At 43.7% G+C, this 20,990-nt stretch overlaps 1 protein-coding gene across 3 annotated transcripts in view; it reads right to left on the bottom strand.

Annotated features, from left to right (window-relative positions):
- gabpa (GA binding protein transcription factor subunit alpha) overlaps positions 1-20,990 on the bottom strand; it is a 68,190-nt gene that overhangs the window by 14,059 nt on the left and 33,141 nt on the right. For 2 of the 3 annotated variants that reach the window (XM_072585735.1, XM_072585736.1), the window contains 4 exons: positions 14,825-15,076; positions 10,020-10,214; positions 7,399-7,455; positions 3,101-3,241 (listed from right to left, as the gene is read on the bottom strand). In XM_072585735.1, coding sequence (XP_072441836.1) covers positions 3,101-3,241; positions 7,399-7,455; positions 10,020-10,214; positions 14,825-15,076 — 645 coding nt within the window. The remainder of the gene's footprint in view (positions 1-3,100; positions 3,242-7,398; positions 7,456-10,019; positions 10,215-14,824; positions 15,077-20,990) is intronic. The other variant, XM_072585737.1, reaches the window with a different exon arrangement.

Below are 20,990 nucleotides of genomic sequence, written 5' to 3' on the forward strand. Positions count from 1 at the left end.
AAAACAAAATCGCTCTCCCCACCTCCCTGCCGTAAAGCCCCTTCAGGATCTTCTGTTTCAATCAGTTCACCTGCATTCTTCTGAACTTGAGGGAAAACGTTACACTCGACAAGAATGAACGTTACAGGTGGGCACTTCGAAACAATGGTAGGTTTGGGAGCAAGTGAGGACTGCAGGTGCTGGAGATCGGGTTCAAAGAGTGTGGTTGTGGAAAAGCACAGCAGGCCGGGCAGCATCCGAGGAGCAGGACAGTTGACATTTTGGGCATAAGCCCTTCATCAGGAATGTGGGGGGCTGAGAGATAAACAAGAGGGAGGGGTGGGGGAGGGCTTGGAAGGTGATAGGGAGATGAAGGCGGGGGATGATGGTGATAGGTTGGAGCAAAGGGTAGAGTGGATAAGTGGGCGGGAAGGAAAATGGACAGGTAGGATAGTTCAAGAGGGCAGTGTCGAGTTGGAGGGTTGGATCTGGGATATGGTAGAGGGAGGGGAGATAAGGAAACTGGATAAAATTGACATTGGGCCATGTTACTGGAGGGTCCCCAGGTGGAAGATGAGGTGTTCTTTCTCCAGGCATCGGGTGGCTTGAATTTGGCAGTGGAGGTGGCCTCAGACTTGCATGTCCTTGGCGGAGTGGGGGAGGTGGAGTTAAAGTAGTCAGTCACAGAGCAGTGGGGTTGTTGGGTACTTGTGGCCTGGAGATGTTCTCTGAACCATTCTGCAAGTTGGCATCCTGTCTCCCCAATGCAGAGGAGACCAGATCAAGAGCAATGGACACAGTACATGAGATGTTTGGATGTGTAGGAACTCTCTGCAGGATATGGAAAGATCCTTTCGGGCCTTGGATGGAGGTGAGGGGAGAGGTGGAAGGTGCAGGTTTTACATCTCTTGTGGTGCAGGGCAAGATGCCAGGAGTTGACCGGTGGGCTGGTGAGGTGCATGGACCTAATGAGGCAGCTGCAGAGGGAATGGTCTCTGCAGAATCTGATCGGGGTGGGGAGGGAAACATATCCCTGGTGGTGGGGTCTGACTGCAGGTGACGGAAATGTCGAAGGATGATGAGTTATATCCGGAGATTGGTGGGCTGGAAAGGAGGATCAGGGGCTCTATCCTTGTTGTGGTTGGAGGGGTGGGATTCAAGGCTGGAGGTGCGGGAGTTGGAGGAGCTGCACTGGTGGGCATTGTTGATCACATGGGAGGGGAAATTGCAATCTTTGAAGTAGGAGGCCATCTGGGATGTTCTGGAGTGGAATAGTAAGATTGGCAGAGTCAACATGGATTTAAGAAAAGGACATCATCCTTAACAAAACCTTTGAAGTTCTTTTTATGAATACAACTAACACAATAGATAAGGGGGAACTAGTGAATGTGATCTATTTAGATTTTCATAAAGCTTTTGCTAATGGCCCATACAGGAAATCAGTAAACAAAACTGGAGTGAGAGGGGGTGAAGTGAAAGAGATATGCCAAAATAAATTGACAACAAGTTGCTGGGCAGCAAAATGAACAGTGACTTTAGCTTAAAGTTGGCAGGCAGAATGGTACAGCAAGGATCAGTGTTAGGTCCCAGCTATTCACATTCTATACCAGTGACTGGATGAGGAGACGAGATATAATATTTCCAAATTTGCAGATGACTAAAAACCACGTGGAAATTTAAGCTGTGATGATGTTACGAAGATGCTTCAAGAGGATTTGGAGATGCTAAGTGAGTGACAAGTTTATGGCAGATAGAATATAACATGGGGAAAGGTGGTTATTTACTTTGATATAAAATAAAATAGGAATAGAGAATATTTCTTAAATGGTGAGAGATTGGGAAGTATTGACCTTCAAGGGGACTTGAGTGTCCTTGTTCATGAGTCACTGAACGTTAACTTGCAGATACATTGAACAATTAAGGAGGCAAATGGTACATTGACCCTTACAAATAGGAGTAGGAATAAAGAGAATAGGAATAAAGAAGTCTCACTATAACAATACAGATCCTTGCTGAGATCATATCTGGAGTATCGTCATCTTACCTGTACACAGATGAGCTCATTTCAGAGGGAGGGCAACAAAGTCACCAAACTAATTGAGGGATTGTCCTAAAATGAAAGATTAAACTAACTGGGCTTTTATTCTCTAGAATTCAGAAGAGCAAGAGATGATCTAATAGAAACATATATACTTCTTACAGAACTGGGAGTTTGTGAGGGTGAGGGGAGAGAGCACAGCAAGAGTGCGGGGGGAAACACAGAGAGAACACAAGAGCGAAAGAGAAAGAGAACACAGAGCGAAAGAACATGAGATAAAGAGAGAATTGCACCACAAATCCACATTTTAAAACAAAATTAACCTGTTCATATATATTACTTCACATCTCTGGAGTCGGTGAGACTTGAACCCAGACCTTCCGGCCCAAAGGTAGGGACACTACTACTTTGCCACAAGAGCTAAGCCTCTTAATCTAAGTTGTTGACACAGATTGTTAAGAGTGGAGGCCAAGCATTGATCCATGTGGACTCTAATAACTGCCTGCCAACTCGAAAATGTGGCACTTTAGTAAGTGATATGTAATATGTCATCACCCAACTCCATTAGCCCTTATTTTGGTGCACCAACTTTGAATAGAAGGAGGCCATTTAGGGTGAGGTGAATAACCGAAAAAGATGAACGGACAGACACTAAGCCACAGTTGTAGAAATAAGAAAAATGACCAAGAGCATGCTCAAAAAAGTGGGAATGCTATAAAAGATGATGCAGATAGGAGGTGACTAAAGGTTCTGTCACCAATTGCATGGAGAAAGAACTGGGGTTGGATGAACACAGATCAAAAGATTTAAGGACCAATAAATGCAATAGGAAATGGCAAGGAGTTACCTTAGCTGCATGTTAATGTAAGTGATAGCAGGAGCAATGGCACAAAGCCCACAGGTAGAGTACTGAAGGTTCAGCCTGAAAGTAAAAAGAAACCTGTGCAAATGCAGTCAAGGCAAAGCATGGATGAGAGGCTGAATTTATTACTCTAGCTCTTATTAGCACAATGATAACCCTATATTGCTCAAGGATCATCATCCTAACACTGAAACGTACTCACTATACCAGCAACTTCTTACCAGTCCTATTCCCAGGAGAACTTCTGTCTTCCCCAGAGATCCTTGGTGCACGTGGGACTTTGGCAGACTTGGGTGTTCCGGTAAAGACTTTTATGGTGGTGGGAGTTGTTGACTGCACAGTTGCAGGAATTATTTGGACAGCTGAAAAAAAAGCATTCAAGTTTAAATGTGCTGCATCAGGCAGATGGTGCACAGTGGCTGGAAATGTTCAGCTCACACAATGAAATCCATAATTTACAGAACTGTTTGTTCATTACATGAACACCAGATGCAGCACTTAAATCTCAGCAGCTCTTTCTCTTTCAGAGGCACAATGCAGAAACTCTTATACCAATCGACAATGTCTGTCACACTTCAAAGGATAAAAATGTTATCATGACCTGCAACTGAAATTTACAAGTACCTTCCAATCCTTCATCACTGAAGAGTAATCAAAGTCTGACTGACCTCAGGCTATACTTACAGAAAGTACACTGCGGCCTTAAAGATGTATTAAACACAGGTTCACCTTCGTAGAATATCTTACAGAATGTTATTTCATAAATACGTCTGTCATTATAAACAGTACATCCCACTCAGAGCAGAGCAATGCTGCAGGGTATTTCTGGATAGAATTTAATGAACAGACCATTCAGCCCAATTGCTCTGTGCTCATGTTTATTCCTGAACTTGCTCCTCTCCTATTTCATCTCATCCCTCAACATACCTTTCTCACTTGTACATTTAGATGCAAATGTACCTGTGCAATTTGCCTTAATTACTGTATACTGTCACAAAAAAGCATCATAGTCTCAACATGCAAAGAATGCAGATATTACAGTAAGATCAGCATTTATTAGCCATTTCTAATTTTCATTGAAAAGGTACATAGCAGCCTGCATGCTGAAGGTAAATCCACAAAGCTACAGGGGACATAGCTCGTGTACAGATAAAGTCAAAGGTACAGATAATATATTTCCAGGTGAAGACTGTACTTAATTTGAGTAAAAACCTGCAGATGACATTGTCACAAGCTTGCTGTCCTTATCCTTCTGCTCATGGTTCATGGGTTTGGAATGCGTTGCTGAAGAACCCAGTGGCACGTTACTGCAAAGCATTTTGGAAACAGTATACTGTGTTGCATTGTGGGAATGCGTAAGGTTTTAAAAAAACAAGAACTGCAGATGCTGGAAATCAGAAACAAAAACAGAAACTGCTTGAAAAACTCAACGGTCTGGCAGCATCTGTGGAAATGAAAGTAGAGTTAACATTTTGGATCCAGTGACCTTTCTGCAGAAGCGGACTGTCAGTCACTGGATTTGAAACATTAACTTTGCTTTCGCTCCACAGACACTGCCAGATCTGCTGAGTTTTTCCAATTATTTGTTTTTATTTGTGAATGTTTAAGGTGAATAACCTAATAATCAGGAGAGTTGCTTTGTTTTGGATGGTGTTGAGTGTTCAGGACTGTTATAGTGGATCCGACCAAGCAAGGAGAGTATTCCATCATACTCTTCATTAGTGTCTCACAGATGTTGTACAGGCTTTGGGTGTCATGAGGTGAGGGGCAGACTGTCCTGCCTCTGACCTTCTATTGGAAGAAATATCATTGATGAAGCATCCCCAAGATGGCTGCCCTAATGACACTGACCTGAGAAAGTGATGGCCAGAGCGGAGATGATTTTCCTCCAACACCCACAACCACCTTCCTTTGTACTAGGTGTAACTCTAACCAATGAATAGACCCTCCACTTCCAATTCCCATTTACTTCAACTTGACTTGGGTCCCCTGATGCCACATTCAGTCAAATGCTACTTTGATATTAAAAGCCAAGGCTGTTAGGAGATATTGTGTCAAGTCGTCTTGCAGAACCCAAAGCAAGCAACATTGAGCAGGTTGTTGCTGTGCAGCTGCCTCTGGACAGCATTGTTAACCACTTGCAGAGGACTGACAGCGGACTGACTGGGTAGCAATTGTCTTAATTTTATTTGTTCTGCTTTTAATGGACAGGACATGTTTGGACAACTTTCCACATTGACAGGTAGATGTGATTGTCATTGTTATACAGGAACACCTTGACTACAATCATGGCTATTTGTGGAGTCCAAGTCTTCAGACAGGAATGTTGTCAGGGTGCACAGCATATGCTGCATCCATTGCGTTTATATGGAGTGAATCAGGTTGGTTGAAGGTTGCTTTGGTGAATCGGAGGGGAAGCAAAATTCAGGAGAAGTGTATTATGCATTTGACACTTTGATTGAAGTCATTTGCACTGATGCACTGTGTTATACTAGCATTGAGGGCATTCACAGGGGTTCCTAGTCTCCTTAGTAATTTAATTATCAAACAGCATTCATGACTGGATGTAGCAACTCTGCAGAACAAAGGTCTGACTTGAAAGTTGTGGAATAGTTTAGCACAGTCTATTGCATGCTACTTGCTAGTTTAGCACGAACACCACTGTGCTATAGCTCATGGTCAACCTGTGCCATGTTCGCCTATACTCCTCAGATTGGTTGAACACGGTTCAGCAACTGAAGGCCCGCAGCACCTCAAGTTTTGAGTCACTAGCTCGGTTTAGTACAGGAGCACAACATAATGGAAGTGCAGTGGTCACTCCCACCAATGTAACCTTAGATGGACAAACCTGCCACAAGTAAATTGGTGAGGATGAAGCCAAGCAGGATTCCCCTCCCATTGGCTCTCTCGCTGATAGGAGAGAGGAAGGAACCTTTCCCCACGGTGGAGGGATCAATGGAGCCATAAATTTAAGGTAAGAGAAAGGCGGTTTGGAGGGAATGTGAGGAAAAGCGTTTTAACCAGAGGGAGGTGGGAATCTGGAACTCACGGCTTGTAAGGGTGGTAGAGGCAGAAAGCCTCATAACATTGAAGCAGCATTTAGATAGACACTTGCAATGCCAGGGCATGAAAAGTGTGGCGCTGGAAAAGCACAGCAGGTCAGAGGAGCAGGAGCATTGACATTTCAGGCACAAGCCCTTCATCAGGAAAGTGGGCCACTTTCTCCCAATGCCAAAATGCTGGAAAATGGGATTAAAATAATTAGGTGCTTGTTTTTGATGGTCGCTGACTCAATGGGTTTTCCTGTGCTGTAGATCTCTCTGATGCTAGAAATAATTTCTGTGTTTATCGGACCTAAGTGGCACCCCCCTTACTTTTAAAATAGTGCCACTGGTTCTAGACTCTCTAACCAGTGGCAAGATCTGAACTCCCTTCTCTAGATTACACGGTAACCAACATAACCATTATAGATGAAATATACAGCAGAAACAAGCGACGCAGCAAAACTGATCCACGCTGATGTTTTGGTTCCACTAAAGCCTTCTTGCATCCTTTTTTATTTTACTACCAGGATAACGTTCTATTCCCTTCTCTCACATATGCTTACATGTTTCCTCTTAAAATACATCTCCGCTATTCAGCTCAACTCCCTGTCAAATCAAATTACATAATCTCCCTGTACACTGGGTGAAGAAGTGCCTTTAGCATTCCCCAAGTGAATTCTTGGCGACAATCTGAATTTGATAGGCAACACTCTTGTTCTTCATCACAAACATAAATATTCTGTGGCTATTGGAATTAATAACAACCACCTGATTATCTTCAGACGGATGCCAAGACATTAATTTAATTATTTTAGAAAGCAAATGTAAGTCTATGCTGAAATGTATCAAAAGAAAAACAACACGACTTCTCAAGTGTCTATTACTCATTCTGAAAGGTTCACTTGGAAGCATCCCACAGCGGAGGCTCCTGTCATTTTCAAACAACCAAATGATTAAAAGATCAACACACAATAGAATACATCAGTGATGACAGTCTGAATCCGACTCAATCTGATAGCATGAAAAGGTCTTCTTCTGGAGTTGAATCCGAGGGATGTGCAGTCTTAACTTATATTTAGCAGGTATAAGTAACCGCTTCAAGGGATTGCTGTGCACAACATCCTAACCATACCCACAGCTGCAGTCATGTGCAAACACATTGTTTGAACAATAAGCAAAGCTTAGATTTCGGATTTGCATGGCAAACTGGAAAGAATAATTGAACATGAGCCCCATAACACCAAAAACTCCAAAACCTCAAATAACACAATCTCTGTCACTGTATATACATGGAGTCAAATATAAAAATGGTAAAAATGCAAAAGTAAGTTCCCAAAACATCTTGGAATTCTATGACAATGATGGAATCAGCAAGGGGATTTATTACATATTACATAAAATGTTAGACAAATAACAAGATCCACAAAATATCTTCCCCTCCTAATGCAGCAAAATGTATTGAGTCAAGTACTCACGTTGGTCAATGGTAACGGTTGCAATTTCACCTGTCTGTTCTTGGCTTGCTAATACATCTGTAAGGTAGAAACAGACTTCATTAATTCAAAGAACCAAAGAATTTTAATCCTCTTCTGGAGGAACATCTACTTCACAGTTTGCCCAAATTAAAACTGCAATTCTGCTAAAGGTACAAGATTTTACATTACCAGTGAATGTACTACCTTCAGTTACAGTTCTGTGCTAAGTTAGTGTTCAGCGGGGATGACTGAGATGCTAGAAAAGGGTCAACACTGGAGGGTTCAAGGGATTCAACTTGAAGAACCAATCAGGGTCACAGCAAGAGGAAGACTGCACACCCATGCATGCACACACACCTCTATTTGACAACAGCTCCCAAATATATGACCTCCACCATCTACAAGAGATGTCAAAACCCTACTGTTTTCAAGTGTCTCAGTACCTGACTGTGAAAAATGTGATTGTCATTGGATCAAAATCCCAAGAAAGCAATGAATGTTATCTGATTAGGAGTGAGAGAGTAACCTCATCACACTGACTGAAATGGTGTCAGCACAACACTACCTTCTCAAAGCTGAAAAATGTGTTGCTGGAAAAGCGCAACAGGTCAGGCAGCATCCAAGGAGCAGAAGAATCAACGTTTCAGGCATAAGCCCTTCTTCAGGCAATTAAAGACGGATAATGGGCCAAAAGACCTCTTCTGTTCTGTATGATTCTATGAAGTGTACATGGCTATTGGGCTGGGACAGGGTCAGGCTCCATTGCACCATCTAAATTTAAACAACTTATTAACATCATGTTCTTTGTTCTTACCCATTAACCCGGGGAATCAGATAAAACTGATTATGGAAAACTAAATATGAAATAGGTGAGGGAGAGCGAGCAAGAAAAAGATAAATGGGACAAGATAGAAAGAAAATAAGATTTTGAATTTAATGGAAAGAAACAGGAGTCCCCGAACGTATGGTTTGTTTTTGTTCACTTGTGACATGTGGGTGTCACTGGCTAAGCAAGTGCCAATTGCTAATTGCCAATCTTAAATTACCCTCCAGAAGGTGATGGTAATTTACAGTCTACCCAGCTACACTGCTAGTGCTGTTAGGCAGTTTCAGGCTTGTAACCCGGTGACAGTGAAGGAACGGAAGCATAGTTGCAATTCAGGATGGTTTACACTTTACAGGGCAAATTGCATTGATGGTGTTTCCATGTATCTGGCGACCTTGTTCTTCTCGGTGCCTTTTGGAAGGTACTGTTAGACGAGCCTTGGTGAGTTACTGCAATGCATCACATAGATGGCACACACTGCTGCCACAGTGCATTAGTGAATATCGAAGACAGTGGATAGGATGTCGATCAAGCAGCTGCTTTATCCTAGTTAGTGTCGTGCTGGAATGTTGTTCGAGGTGTGACCATTCAGTGGAATGTATTCCATATTCCATCAAAATGTTTGACAGGTGCCTTGTAGATGACTAACAGGCACTGGCAATCAGGAGGTGAATTATTCATTGCAGAATTCTCAGTTTCTGACTTGCTCTTGTAGTTAGAGTATTTATATTGCTGGCCTAGTTTCAGTTTCTGCAAATTGATAATGAGGGATTCAACAATGGTAATGCCATTGTTCAAGTAGTAAAGGTTAGATTCTCATTGTTCTAGCACTTGTGTGACAGGAATGTTAATTGCCACTAATTAGTACGAGCCTGATTACTATCCAGGTCATGCTGCATTTGAAGATGTTGGTCGAAGAGCGTGGAGCTGGAAAAGCACAGCAGGTCAGGCAGTTTTGGACATAAGCTCTTCATCAGGAAAGAGGCTTGTGGCCCAAGGGGCTGAGAGATAAATGGAAAGCGGGGGTGGCGAGGAAGGTAGCTGGGAATGTTATAGGTAAATGAATGTGGGGGTGAAGGTGATAGGTCAGAGAGGAGGGTGGAGCGGATAGGTGGGAAGGAAGATGGACAGGTAGGACAGTTCGAGAGGGTGGTGCCAAGTTGGAAGTTTGGATCTGGGACAAGGTGACAAGAGAAGAAATGAGGAAACTGGTGAAATCCACATGGATCCCGTCTGGTTGGAGGTTCCCAAGATAGAAGATGAAGCATTCTTCCTCCAGGTGTCGGGTAGTAAGGGTTTAGCGGTGAAGGTGACCCAGCACTTGCATGTCCTTGGTGGAGTTCTGACCTTTACGCTCCACCGTCCTCTCTGAAAACCCCACCCCCACGTATCGCTCAGTGCCCTTAGGCCACAAGTCTCATTCCTGACGAAAGGCTTATGCTCAAAATGTTGATTCTCCTGCGCCTCGGATGCTATCTGACCGGCTGCGCTTTTCCAGCTCCACATTCTTCGACTGTGATCTCCAGCATCTGCAGTCCTCACTTTCTCCTGCATTTCAATATGACCTGCTTCTGTGTCTGAGAAATTGCAAATGGTGAGCGAACACTGTGCAACTATCAGCAAACAGTCCACTTTTGGTGATTTGTTGGCGAACAATATTCCTGGCTAAGAGCAGGACACAGCCTGTGTCAGTTTGATTGCTGGTGAAACAATTTGACTCTGTGAAAGTAAGTTCAGGTGATCAAGATTTTAATCTTCACTCAGCTGGCAAGAATAGAGTCTAGGATTTACTCACACTTTCTCAGCAATTCCAAATGGCTCCAAAGAATTTCTCCTTTTGGTACTCTCTGGAGGAATTCCTCCTGGCTCAGGGCACACAGGTCTTTCCCCAGAACGTTCAGCTCTTTGATATCCACGTCAATCATGGTAAACTCTTTCATTACCCAGATGGCCCAATGCAACACCTGGTCTGCCGACCACTGAACTGGATCTAAAGCATAAAAATACAGACAACAACCAGATGAAGTGCATTTGAATGCCCTATCTGAAAGCACAGCTTTTGAAGAATCATTTCGTAACCTGCAATTGTAACACAGTTCATAGAATACCCAACACAGGCATGAAGTGTGGTGATGCTGCAAGTAGATTCATTAAAAGCTTCACCAGGGAAATGAAAGGCAGGAAAGAAACATTCCGTTGAAGCTTCACAAATACAAGGAAGGAGGTTATCTTAACCTACTAAATAATAACATTTGATTTCAGTAAACACAAGGAACAAATCCTGCCCCTGCAAACAGGCAGAATGTTTTTGATGAAACCAAAAGGAAGCCCAGAGCAGTGACACCAGATATATTCTGCACTATAATCAGTGTGACAGTTGCGGTCTTTGTTTAAAATTGGTGATAAATGCATGAAGAATTTCCTTCCCACTGAAGTACATATTCATCTTTGGGTGTTCCTCAAGACAGAGGATGATTTATGATATATTAAACGTTCCCTTGCAACGCACTGGGGGGAGCTTTAATCCACGTGATAGCGATCTAATCTGCTGCCTCTTGATAGCTGCAAGAATCAGAGGAATGCCCAGGCCCCACACTGCCCTGACAGATACCAAGTGAGCACTCGGAGTTGCTAGTTATGCGTTTATCAGAGACTTGGGTGAAGGACAAAGGTGAGCAAGGTGGGTGGGGAGTTGGGAGGGACAAGGGCTGCCAGGAGGAAGGACATGGATGTGACTGGGTTAAGTCCCACCATCAGACACCAAAAGTCTTTGACTGAGGATGCTCCCCCTCCCTAGTCAAGAACTCAAGCAAATTATAACAGTTTGCTTTCCGGTTTGTGGGAAGAATCCAGCCGACAAGATATCACCATTAACTGTGACCTGCAGGTCTCAATTTAAGGACCTCAGCTGATTGAAGGATGGCTATTGAAATGCATTTCTGCTCTGGGCTTATTTGGGTTAGAAGTGGGAAGATGGTGGGCTTTCTATTTTATTAAATTCTCTCCGTCACCAACTCCCCTCTGGGTAGGGCATCAAATTCCTCCCTGTGGGTATAACTACACCCCATGGACTGCAGCAGTTCAAGAAGGTGGTTCATCACCATCTTATCAAAGGTAATTAGTGATGGACAATAAATGCTGGTCTTGCCAGAAATGTTAACATCCCAAGAAGTTAGAAGTATCGGTAATCCAACGAGCCATTTTCAACTTTGTGCCGTACCAGCAATGGCAACTGATTCGAAAGCAAGATAGGACAAAACTAAGTGAGAACTTGATGTCCTGACCTGTTTGGTTGCAGTTACATTTTTGCTTTATTGGCCTGGTCTTTCAAACACATGGTTGTGCAAAACAGGAACAGAAGCAGACTGTTTAGGTCCTTGAGCCTATCCAACTATTGAGATCATGGCTGATTTGTTTCTATTTTGAATTCCACATTACCATCCACGTGATAACGTTTTTTTGCTTATTAAGAAACTAGTCACCTTTGCCTTAAGAATATTCCCCCCCCACAACACCTCTACCATGTCCTGAAGGAGAAAGTTCAAAAGTTGCACAACACTCACTTGCACAATTCTCATCTCTATCCTGAAAGGGTCACCATTAATTTGAAAACTATGTCACCTCGTTCTGGATTCCCAACAGAAACACCTGTTCCACGTCAATCTTGTTAAGACCATTCAGGGTCTTAACACATCAATCAAGTGACTCCTCAAACCTCTAAACTCAAGTTGAAACAGACCCAACCTACCCAGCTTACCCTTGTAAGATAATACACTGTTTCCATGTACCAATCTAGTCAATATCCTAAGAACTATGTCTAATGAATTTACATCCTTCCCACAGATGTAAAGTATCTGCCACTGTTTTGTTATTGATCTGTCCCCTAGCCTACTATGCCAGTTGACTTCAGCTGGTTCAGCTTGCATGCCCTCATAGATGCTCTCAGTTAAGGTTAAAACAATGGCCTTAGATCAAATCTCCCTTTTAAACTGAATGCAAAGCCAAATGATATTGTGGCCACTGCTACCTAATGCTGCTTTAACTCTGAGATCATTAAATAACCCTGTCACATTTCACAATACAATCTGAACATAAGCTGCTCTCTGGGAGGTTCCAAAATGTTCTGCTCTACGAAACGCTTGAACGCAGTCTAGCAACTTCGCACCCAGGCTAATATTGCCAATCTGATTTTTCCAGGTAGTTCAACTCACTCATGATTATTGCGATACCTTTATCATGAACACTCAAGATTGCGTCCTGTATAGTTTGTGCTACATTGTGGTTACTGTTACAGGCCCTACAGACAACATCTGTAGGGACTTCTTTCCTCTAGTTACTTCTTTCCTCTAGTACTCCTCACACGCAACAAGTGATTCCAGATCCTGAGTTCCTAATGGAAGGTCATATCTAACTATTGCACCAATCCCACTCTTGGTCTTAACAACGTGGAATTTAAATATATACATCAGAAACTGGAGATAAAGCTGGGTAAATTTTCACAACAACAGATCAGGCACGAGCATGTTGACACTTGCCGAGAGGTAGGTCATGTTATGGAGCTCTAGGATGCAGCCGATTTTGATGAGTCACTCTGGAAATAAATTGTTGAAATTCCGACAGGGCTTTCAAAAAGCAAAGTGGACCAAAACAAGCATTTTCTAAATTGAAGGTTTGGCTTTAATCCCCCTCTTTCATCCCCTGCCAAGTGGTTGACTCATTGTTGGCGCACAGTTTCCTAGGTGTCAGTCATCATTTGATACCATGTTCAATTGCCCATTATGTGCGCCTTTGGCTGTGACAGTCAGCTGACCATCTGACTATGACAGCTTGTGTAGCAAAGCTCGATTCTGACATCAAATGCATTGTCAGTGACAGTTGCTTGCTTGCTTGTCCTTGTCTGGGGCAATGAGACCAAGTGAAACACCTCAAACCTGCTAAATATTTGCAGCTCAGCAAACTCTTATGGAGTGTGAAGAGAACAGCATTTCAATGTGATGCTTCAGCAGAATAGCACGGTACCTTTAAATACTAACGAACTCTGCTCGAGTGCTAGGATCTGGGTTAATGCTGCATTACACACTAGACAGCAAGCTGCTGACCTCAACTCAGATATTATGATACAGTCGGAAGTGAAAGATCTGTGTTTTACCACAACAGATTAAAGTTAGCACTCATTTAGTCATATTGACCATCAACTGTCACTTGGGGTAGAAAGAATTTCCAGTCCATCCCCTTGTCTTAGGAAATACCATGAATTGGAGAAGAGGACAGGAAGAGAAATCTAGAATAATGCCCTAATCCCAACTAAAAATAACTCTAGATCAAATGCCTTAGGAGGTGACATTTGGAAAATGTTTACAGTCGGTTAGTTTTCAATATTATATGAACTAAACTGGGTATTTAATTACAAATTGTCGTCATTCTGGTAAATTAATCAAAGTTTTTAAATAGTGAAAACTATTCAATGTAGACATAAAAGAGAGAGCTTGCTAGTTACAAGGTCCTGCTTTATAAGACTTCAGACAGATTTATGCCTGGATCACAGCCTGAAATTACATCCAAATGGCTAATCGCATTCAGGAAGTCTCTGTAAATTTGACATTGAGTAAAAAATGCCAAACAAGTATATTAGAAGGGTTTCTTCTCTTCTCACAATGGACATGATGTTGACGTTATACTTATTGTTTTATTTTTCTTGTGGGATGTTGACATCACTGGCAAAAGATTTGTTGTCTATTCCTGATTGCCCTGGAAACATATGTGGTGAGCTGCCTACTTGAATTGTTGCAAACTTTCCGGTATGTTATATCTGTAGCATAGCTAGGTAAGGAGTTCCAGGAACAAGCACAGAAAATGCTGGAACAACTCAGTCGGTCTGGCATCATCTGTGGAGAGAGAAACAGAGTTAATGTTTCGAGTCTGATGTGACTCTTCTTCAGAACTCGTGAATGAAGGTGGGAAGAGACCAAATGAAGGCTGGGGAGGAGTGAGGAAATTGAGTGAAAATAGGAAGAATCAAGTTCAGTGGGGCAGAAACAATATGTAAATTTCTTTGCAATTCTGCAGTGTCGTAACTCAGAAGCCACTTAACAGTCATAGAAGCCCCAATTTGCAACAAGTTTACAGACCCATTACAGTAGTTGCTGTGATTTCCTGCACATTTCAGCTAGTTTAAAACTTACTGCAAGAAGCTGTGGTGATCTGCTTATTTGTGTCCTGCTTGGAATAAATTTCGAGCAAAAGACATGGCTGTTTTTGTCACAGTCAGATGCAACTCTTACCTTTTGTGGGCTGCTCTGCTCCACCAAGTGGTGGCACTGGCAATCACATCAGCCTTACAAAAAAAACGAGAAAACACAGCCCACTTATACATCACAAGAATCTGCTACAACATGGAGCAGTGGAGGAAAACAGCATTCACACATTTCCTGAGAATCTAAGTAACTTCTGGTAAAGAAAGAGAAAGATAGGTTAATAGGTCGAGATGAAGGAAGGTGGTTGATGTGAAACAGTCACTGGCATAAACCAGTTGGGACTGAACGCCCATTTCTGACCTGAAATGCTGCTTACACACAATTCTACGTAAAGTCAATTTCCTACCATATGGTATTCCAAGGTGCTCCTGCTCTTTCCGATAACCCTCGAGGGCTGCTGCCCATCGTGTCACTTGCTCAGACGTCTCGTCTGGTATAGCTGTCAGTTGTTTTGAGCCGTCCAATGTGATCACTTGTGCCTCCTCCACAAGCTGGGCCTCGGCACCTGCATGGTGTGCCGCATCAGGATCGATGACAACCTCAACTGTTTCAACCGGCTTCACAATCTCCAGGATGTTGAGCTTCGGCTCCACTCCTGCTAAACGTTAACAATCCTTAACGAACAACATTCAGATAAGACAACCACCCTAACCCCCCCCCCCTTCAACAAGGGATAAACAAATAGTCAAACTACAGGATTACTTTAATAAATTTGCATGTAACTGGCAGATTAACTGTGCAAGTAAAGGTGAGGCAGGGGATGAACAAGGAATCTTTTTCAAAATAAAAAGCTAAAAAGAGTAGAGGAATTATGTTAACAGACAAATCACGAGTAGTAAGGTGACAAGGTTGTAAAGATAAGAAGGACTGAGCTTTATTTCGAGAGAGGATTAAACATGTAAGTGCCTTCAGTCAGAATGTATTTGCCGAGTGCCTCAGACACCATCATCACCAATCCTGGGTATGTCCTGTTCTACCAACAGGACAGGTCCTTCACAGGTGGTGGCATAGCATTATACAATTGGAAGGAAGTTGCCCTGGGAGTCCTCCCACATGACTCTGGACCTAAATAGCATTACGGCCATCAGATCAACACAGGCAAGAAAACCTCTTGCCGATTACCACCTACTGATCACCAAACCGTTTCCGTTTGGCAGGGAGACTAGGACCCATGGGCACAGCCGTAGAATTTGAGCGGGTCAATTTAGAATGGAAATAATGAGACATTTCTTCAGCCAGACAGTGGTGGACCTGTGGAATTCATTGCCACGGAGCACAATGGAGGCTGGGATGTTAAATGTCTTAAAGACAGAATTGATCAATTCTTGATCTCACAAGGAATTAAGGGCTACAGGGAGAGCGCGGGTAATTGGAGTTGAAATGCTCATCAGCTATGATTGAAATGGTGGAGTAGACTCAATGGGCCGAATGGCCTTACTTCCACTCCTATGTCTTATGGTCTTAAACTCCAATCTCTGTTAAACACCACTATGAAGTTGCACTGTTGGAGGCAAGGGTAGAGAATGCACTCTTGTTGGGAGGATTTCAAATTACCAAGAGTAGCTTGGTACCATACTATGGACTGATGTCATAGCTGCTAGACTAGGCCTTTAGCAGGTGGTGAGACAACCTCATCCGCACGAACTTACTTGGAGTAGATACACCTGCCCATGATAGTATCAGTAGGAGTGACCATTATACCGTATGGCCTTTGTGAATTCTAAGTCCACCTTCAGATCAACGATACCCTTCATCATGCCACGTGGCACCACTACCATGCTGAATGAGATAGATTCAAACACATCTAGCATCTCAAGATAAGGCACCCAGGAGGCTCTTTGGGCCATGAGCAGAATTCTATTAAGTCGCAATGCAGAATCTTATGTCACTGCATATGCCCCCATTCTTTCACTACCATCCAGTGGAAGGTCAATCCTGGTTCAATGAAAAATATCGGAGGGCATGCCAGGAGAAGCACTACCAGGAATGTCTTAAACAAAAGTGAACTGTCAACCTGGTCAAGTACAACACAGGAACTTTGGGCATGCCAAGCAACAAAGCAGTGTGTGACAGACAGGGCTAATGATCCCACAATCAGTCCTGCCACATCCAGATGTGAACTGTTTTAGGCAAATGAATGAAAAAAAAACTTAAGGTACTGCTTCTGGAAACATCCTAATTCTCAAAAACTGAGGAGCCTAGCACGTCAGTGCAAAAGATTAGACTAACATTTGCAATCAACTTCATCCAGAAATGCAGAGTCCGAGATCCAGCTCAGACTACCTCTGGAGCTCGCCAGCATCATCAATGCCAGCCCAGCAACAATTCATTCCACGTGACATCAAAGAAATGGTGGAAAATTATCAGCTGCTACAAAGTCTATTAGCACTAACTATATACTGGCAACAGTATTGAAAGCTTGCGTTTCAGAACTTGTCACACCCCTAGACAAACTGTTTCAATACAGCTTCAACTCAGGAGAAAGTGAGGACTGCAGATGCTGGAGATCAAAGTTGAAAAATGTGTTGCTGGAAAAGGGCAGCAGGTCAGGCAGCATCTAAGGAGCAGGAGAATCGACGTTTCAGACATAAGCCCTTCTTCAGTTTCAACTCAGGCACCTACCGACAATGTGGAAAATAGGTCAGATATGTCGTGTTCATTAAAACACGACAAATCTAACCTGACCAAATCAGTCCACTCACCATCATCCACAAATGGTGGAACGTGTTGGTAACAATGTTATGAAGTGTCACTTAGAGTCATAAAGATGTACGGCACGAAAACAAACCCTTCGGTCCAACTCATCCGTGCCGATCAGATATCCCAACCCAATCTAGTCCTATCTGCCAGCACCTGGCCCATAACCCTCCAAGCCCTTCCTATTCATATACCCATCCAGATGCCTTTTAAATGTTGCAATTGTACCAGCCTCTATCACTTCCTCTGGCAGCTCATTCCATACACGCACCACCCTCAGCACGAAACAATTGCCATTTCGGTTTCTTTTATATCTTTCCCCTCTCACCCTAAACCTATGCCCTCTAGTTCTGAACTCCCCCACCCCATGGGAAAAGACCTTGTCCATTTACCCTATCCAAGCCCCTTATGATTTCATAAACCTCTATAAGGTCACCCCTCAGCCTCCGACGTTCCAGGGAAAACAGCCCCAGGCTATTCAAACTCTTCCCTACAGGTCAAACCCTCCAACCCTGACAACATCCTTGTAAATCTTTTCTCAACCCTTTCAAGTTTCACAACTTCCTTCTGATAAGAAGGAGAACAGAATTGCATGCAATATTCCAACAGTGGCCAAACCAATGTCCTGCGCAGCTGCAACATGACCTCTCAACTCCTGTACTCAGTACTCTGACCAATAAAGGAAAGCATACCAAATGCCTTCTTCGCTATCCTATCTACCGGTGACTCCACTTTCAAGGAGCTATGAACCCGCGCTCCAAAGTCTCTTTGTTCAGCAACACTCCCTAGGCCCTTGGTGGGCGGCACGGTGTCACAGTGGTTAGCACTGCTGCCTCACAGTGCCAGAGACCCGGGTTCAATTCCCGCCTCAGGCGACTGACTGTGTGGAGTTTGCACATTCTCCCCGTGTCTGCGTGGGTTTCCTCCGGGTGCTCTGGCTTCCTCCCACACTCCAAAGATGTGCAGGTCAGGTGAATTGGCCATGCTAAATTGCCCGTAGTGTTAGTTAAGGGGTAGATGTAGGGGTATGGGTGGGTTGCACTTCGGCGGGGCGGTGTGGACTTGTTGGGCCGAAGGGCCTGTTTCCACACTGTAAGTAATCTAATCTTACCATTCAGTGTATAAATTCTGCTAAGACTTGCTTTCCCAAAATGCACCACCTCACATTTATTTAAACTCCATCTGCCATTCCTCAGCCCACTGGCTCATCTGATCAAGATCCTGTTGTAATCTGAGGTTATCTTCTTCGCTGTCCACTACACCTCCAATTTTGGTGTCATCTGCAAACTTACTAACTGTACCTCTTATGCTCACATCCAAATCATTTATATAAATGATAAAAAGTAGAGGACCCAGCACCGATCCCTGTGGCACTCCACTGGTTACAGGCCTCCAGTTTGAAAAACAACCCTCCACCACCAGCCTCTGTCTTCTACATTTGAGCCAGTTCTGCATCCAAACGGCAAGTCTTCCCTGTATTCCATGAGATCTAACCTTGCTAATCAGTCTCCCATTGGGAACCTTGTCGAATGCCTTACTGACGTCCATGTAGATCACGTCCACCACTCTGCCCTCATCAATCTTCTTTGTTACCTCTTCAAAAAACTCAATCGTTTGTGAGACATGATTTCCATGTTGACTATCCCTAATCAGCCCTTGCCTTTCCAAATACATGTACATCCTGTCCCTCAGGATTCCCTCCAACAACTTGCTCACCACCGACGTCAGGCTCACCGGTCTATAGTTCCCTGACTTGTCCCCATCACCTTTCTTAAATAGTGGCACCACGTTAGCCAACTTCCAGTCTTTCGGCACCTCACCTGTGACTATTGATGATACAAGTATCTCAGCAAGAGGCCCAGCAATCATGTTGACCTAGTCAATAATAACTGTCCACCGTGCTGAGTTTGGGCTTTGCCCAGCCCATTCAGCCCCTGACCTCATTATAGCCTTGGTCCAAACATGGACAAAAAACTCTAGGTGGGAGACATGGATGGTTGCCCTTTTTCATCAAGGCAGCACCTGACCAAGCACCATTTCTGACTCTTCGGATACTGAAGCAATCCATGTAGTAAGATGTGGACAATATCCAGACTTGGGCAAATTAGTGGCAAGTAACAATCTCACATACCGTTGTCAACAAGACAGGAGACAACCACTGCCCCTCGACAATTCAATGGTGTTTCCATCATTGAATCCCTCCGCATTAACAACTTAGTGCTAACCACTGACCTAAAACTAAACTGGAAGAAGGCATATAAATACAATGGCAACAAGATAGCTCAGAATTCTGCTTCTGACTCCCCAAAACCTGTCCACTGTACACAAGGCACAGATCAGGAGCATGACGGAATACTCTCCATTGCCTGGATGTTCCAGCTCCAACAATACTGAACAGTCTTGACACCAACCAGGTCAAAGGAGACTACTCGACTGGCACCCCATCCACCATCATTCACTCCCTTGCCCACTGCACAGATGCAGCAGTACGTACCACCTACAAGACGCACTGCAGCAACTCACCAAGGCTCTTCCGACAGAACCTTCCAAACCCATAATCACTACCACTCAGAAGGACCCAGAGCAGCAAATACATGGGAACACTACCATCAGTAAGGTCCCCTCCATACCATCGGACTTTTGTCTTATTCACTCATGGGACGTGGGTTTTGCTGGCCGAACCAGTATTTATTGCCAATCCTTATTTATCGAGTCATACAGCACAGAAACAGGGCTTTCGGCCCACCACATCTATGCCGACCAACAAACACCAAACCACACTAATCCCATTTCACTGAACCTGGTCCATTGCCTGCTATACCCTGGCAGTTTGAGTGCTTATCGAGATGGGAGTATGTCTGCCTCACCACCTTCTCAGGCAGCACAGTCTATATTTCTACAACTTTTTTTTTTCTCTACAGATCTGCTCTAAACCACCTTAAACCTATGCTCTCTATTCTTAGACATGTCTGCCATGGGGGTAAGGATCTCATGATCTACTCTCTCTGTGACTCTCACAATTTTGTATACCTCAATCAGATGCCCCTTCCCCTTCTCAACCTCCTCTGCTCCAAGGTAAACAAACTCAGCCTGTCCAGTCTCTCTTAACTGAGACTTTCCAGCCCAGGTAACATCCTGGTGAATCACGTTACTTTTGAGAAGGTGGTGATGAGTTGGTGGCTACTTGGAAATATACTGCCACTCCTTCATGATCTCTGGACCAACTCCTGGAACTTGCTCCCTATCGGTACATTGGTGAACCACACCACTTGGACTGCAGTGGTTTGGGAAGGTAGCTCATTGCCTGAGCGTCTCCAGAACAATTATGGATAGGCAGCAAAAGGTAGCCAAGCCCTAACCCATTCATCCACATCCTATGAATGAACAAGATGAAAGATATACTTTTGAGGCTAGATGAAGAGGAATAGGAGGAGACTTTTGTTGACCAATAGATGGAATGGTCAGTTTCAATGATGTATACAGAGGAACTTGGATTATCTGAAGGACATGGGCAGGGAGAATTTCTTTCGGTTAAATGAATTCCAGATAATCGAATGTCGGATAACAGTTTAGCCAAGCATTGGGACCTTGCGATCTTGCCAGATAATCCGATATTCAGATAAACGAGGTTCCTCTGTATTCTAAACAAGAGAACACAGTATCAACAGAGGAAACAGCAGGGTCAGTTTCTGGTTTTGGTCAAGCTAACTGATCCCATCTAGGCTTCTGAGTTTTTGCAGGCCCTCTACCATGGCCTCAGTGCTCCTAGGGTCCGCAGTGGGCGAGGAGAGGTGGCTAAACTGGTGGGAATTGTA

The sequence above is a fragment of the Chiloscyllium punctatum genome, chromosome 15, assembly GCF_047496795.1.
Source record: "Chiloscyllium punctatum isolate Juve2018m chromosome 15, sChiPun1.3, whole genome shotgun sequence".
Classification (NCBI taxonomy): Eukaryota; Metazoa; Chordata; class Chondrichthyes; order Orectolobiformes; family Hemiscylliidae; genus Chiloscyllium; species Chiloscyllium punctatum.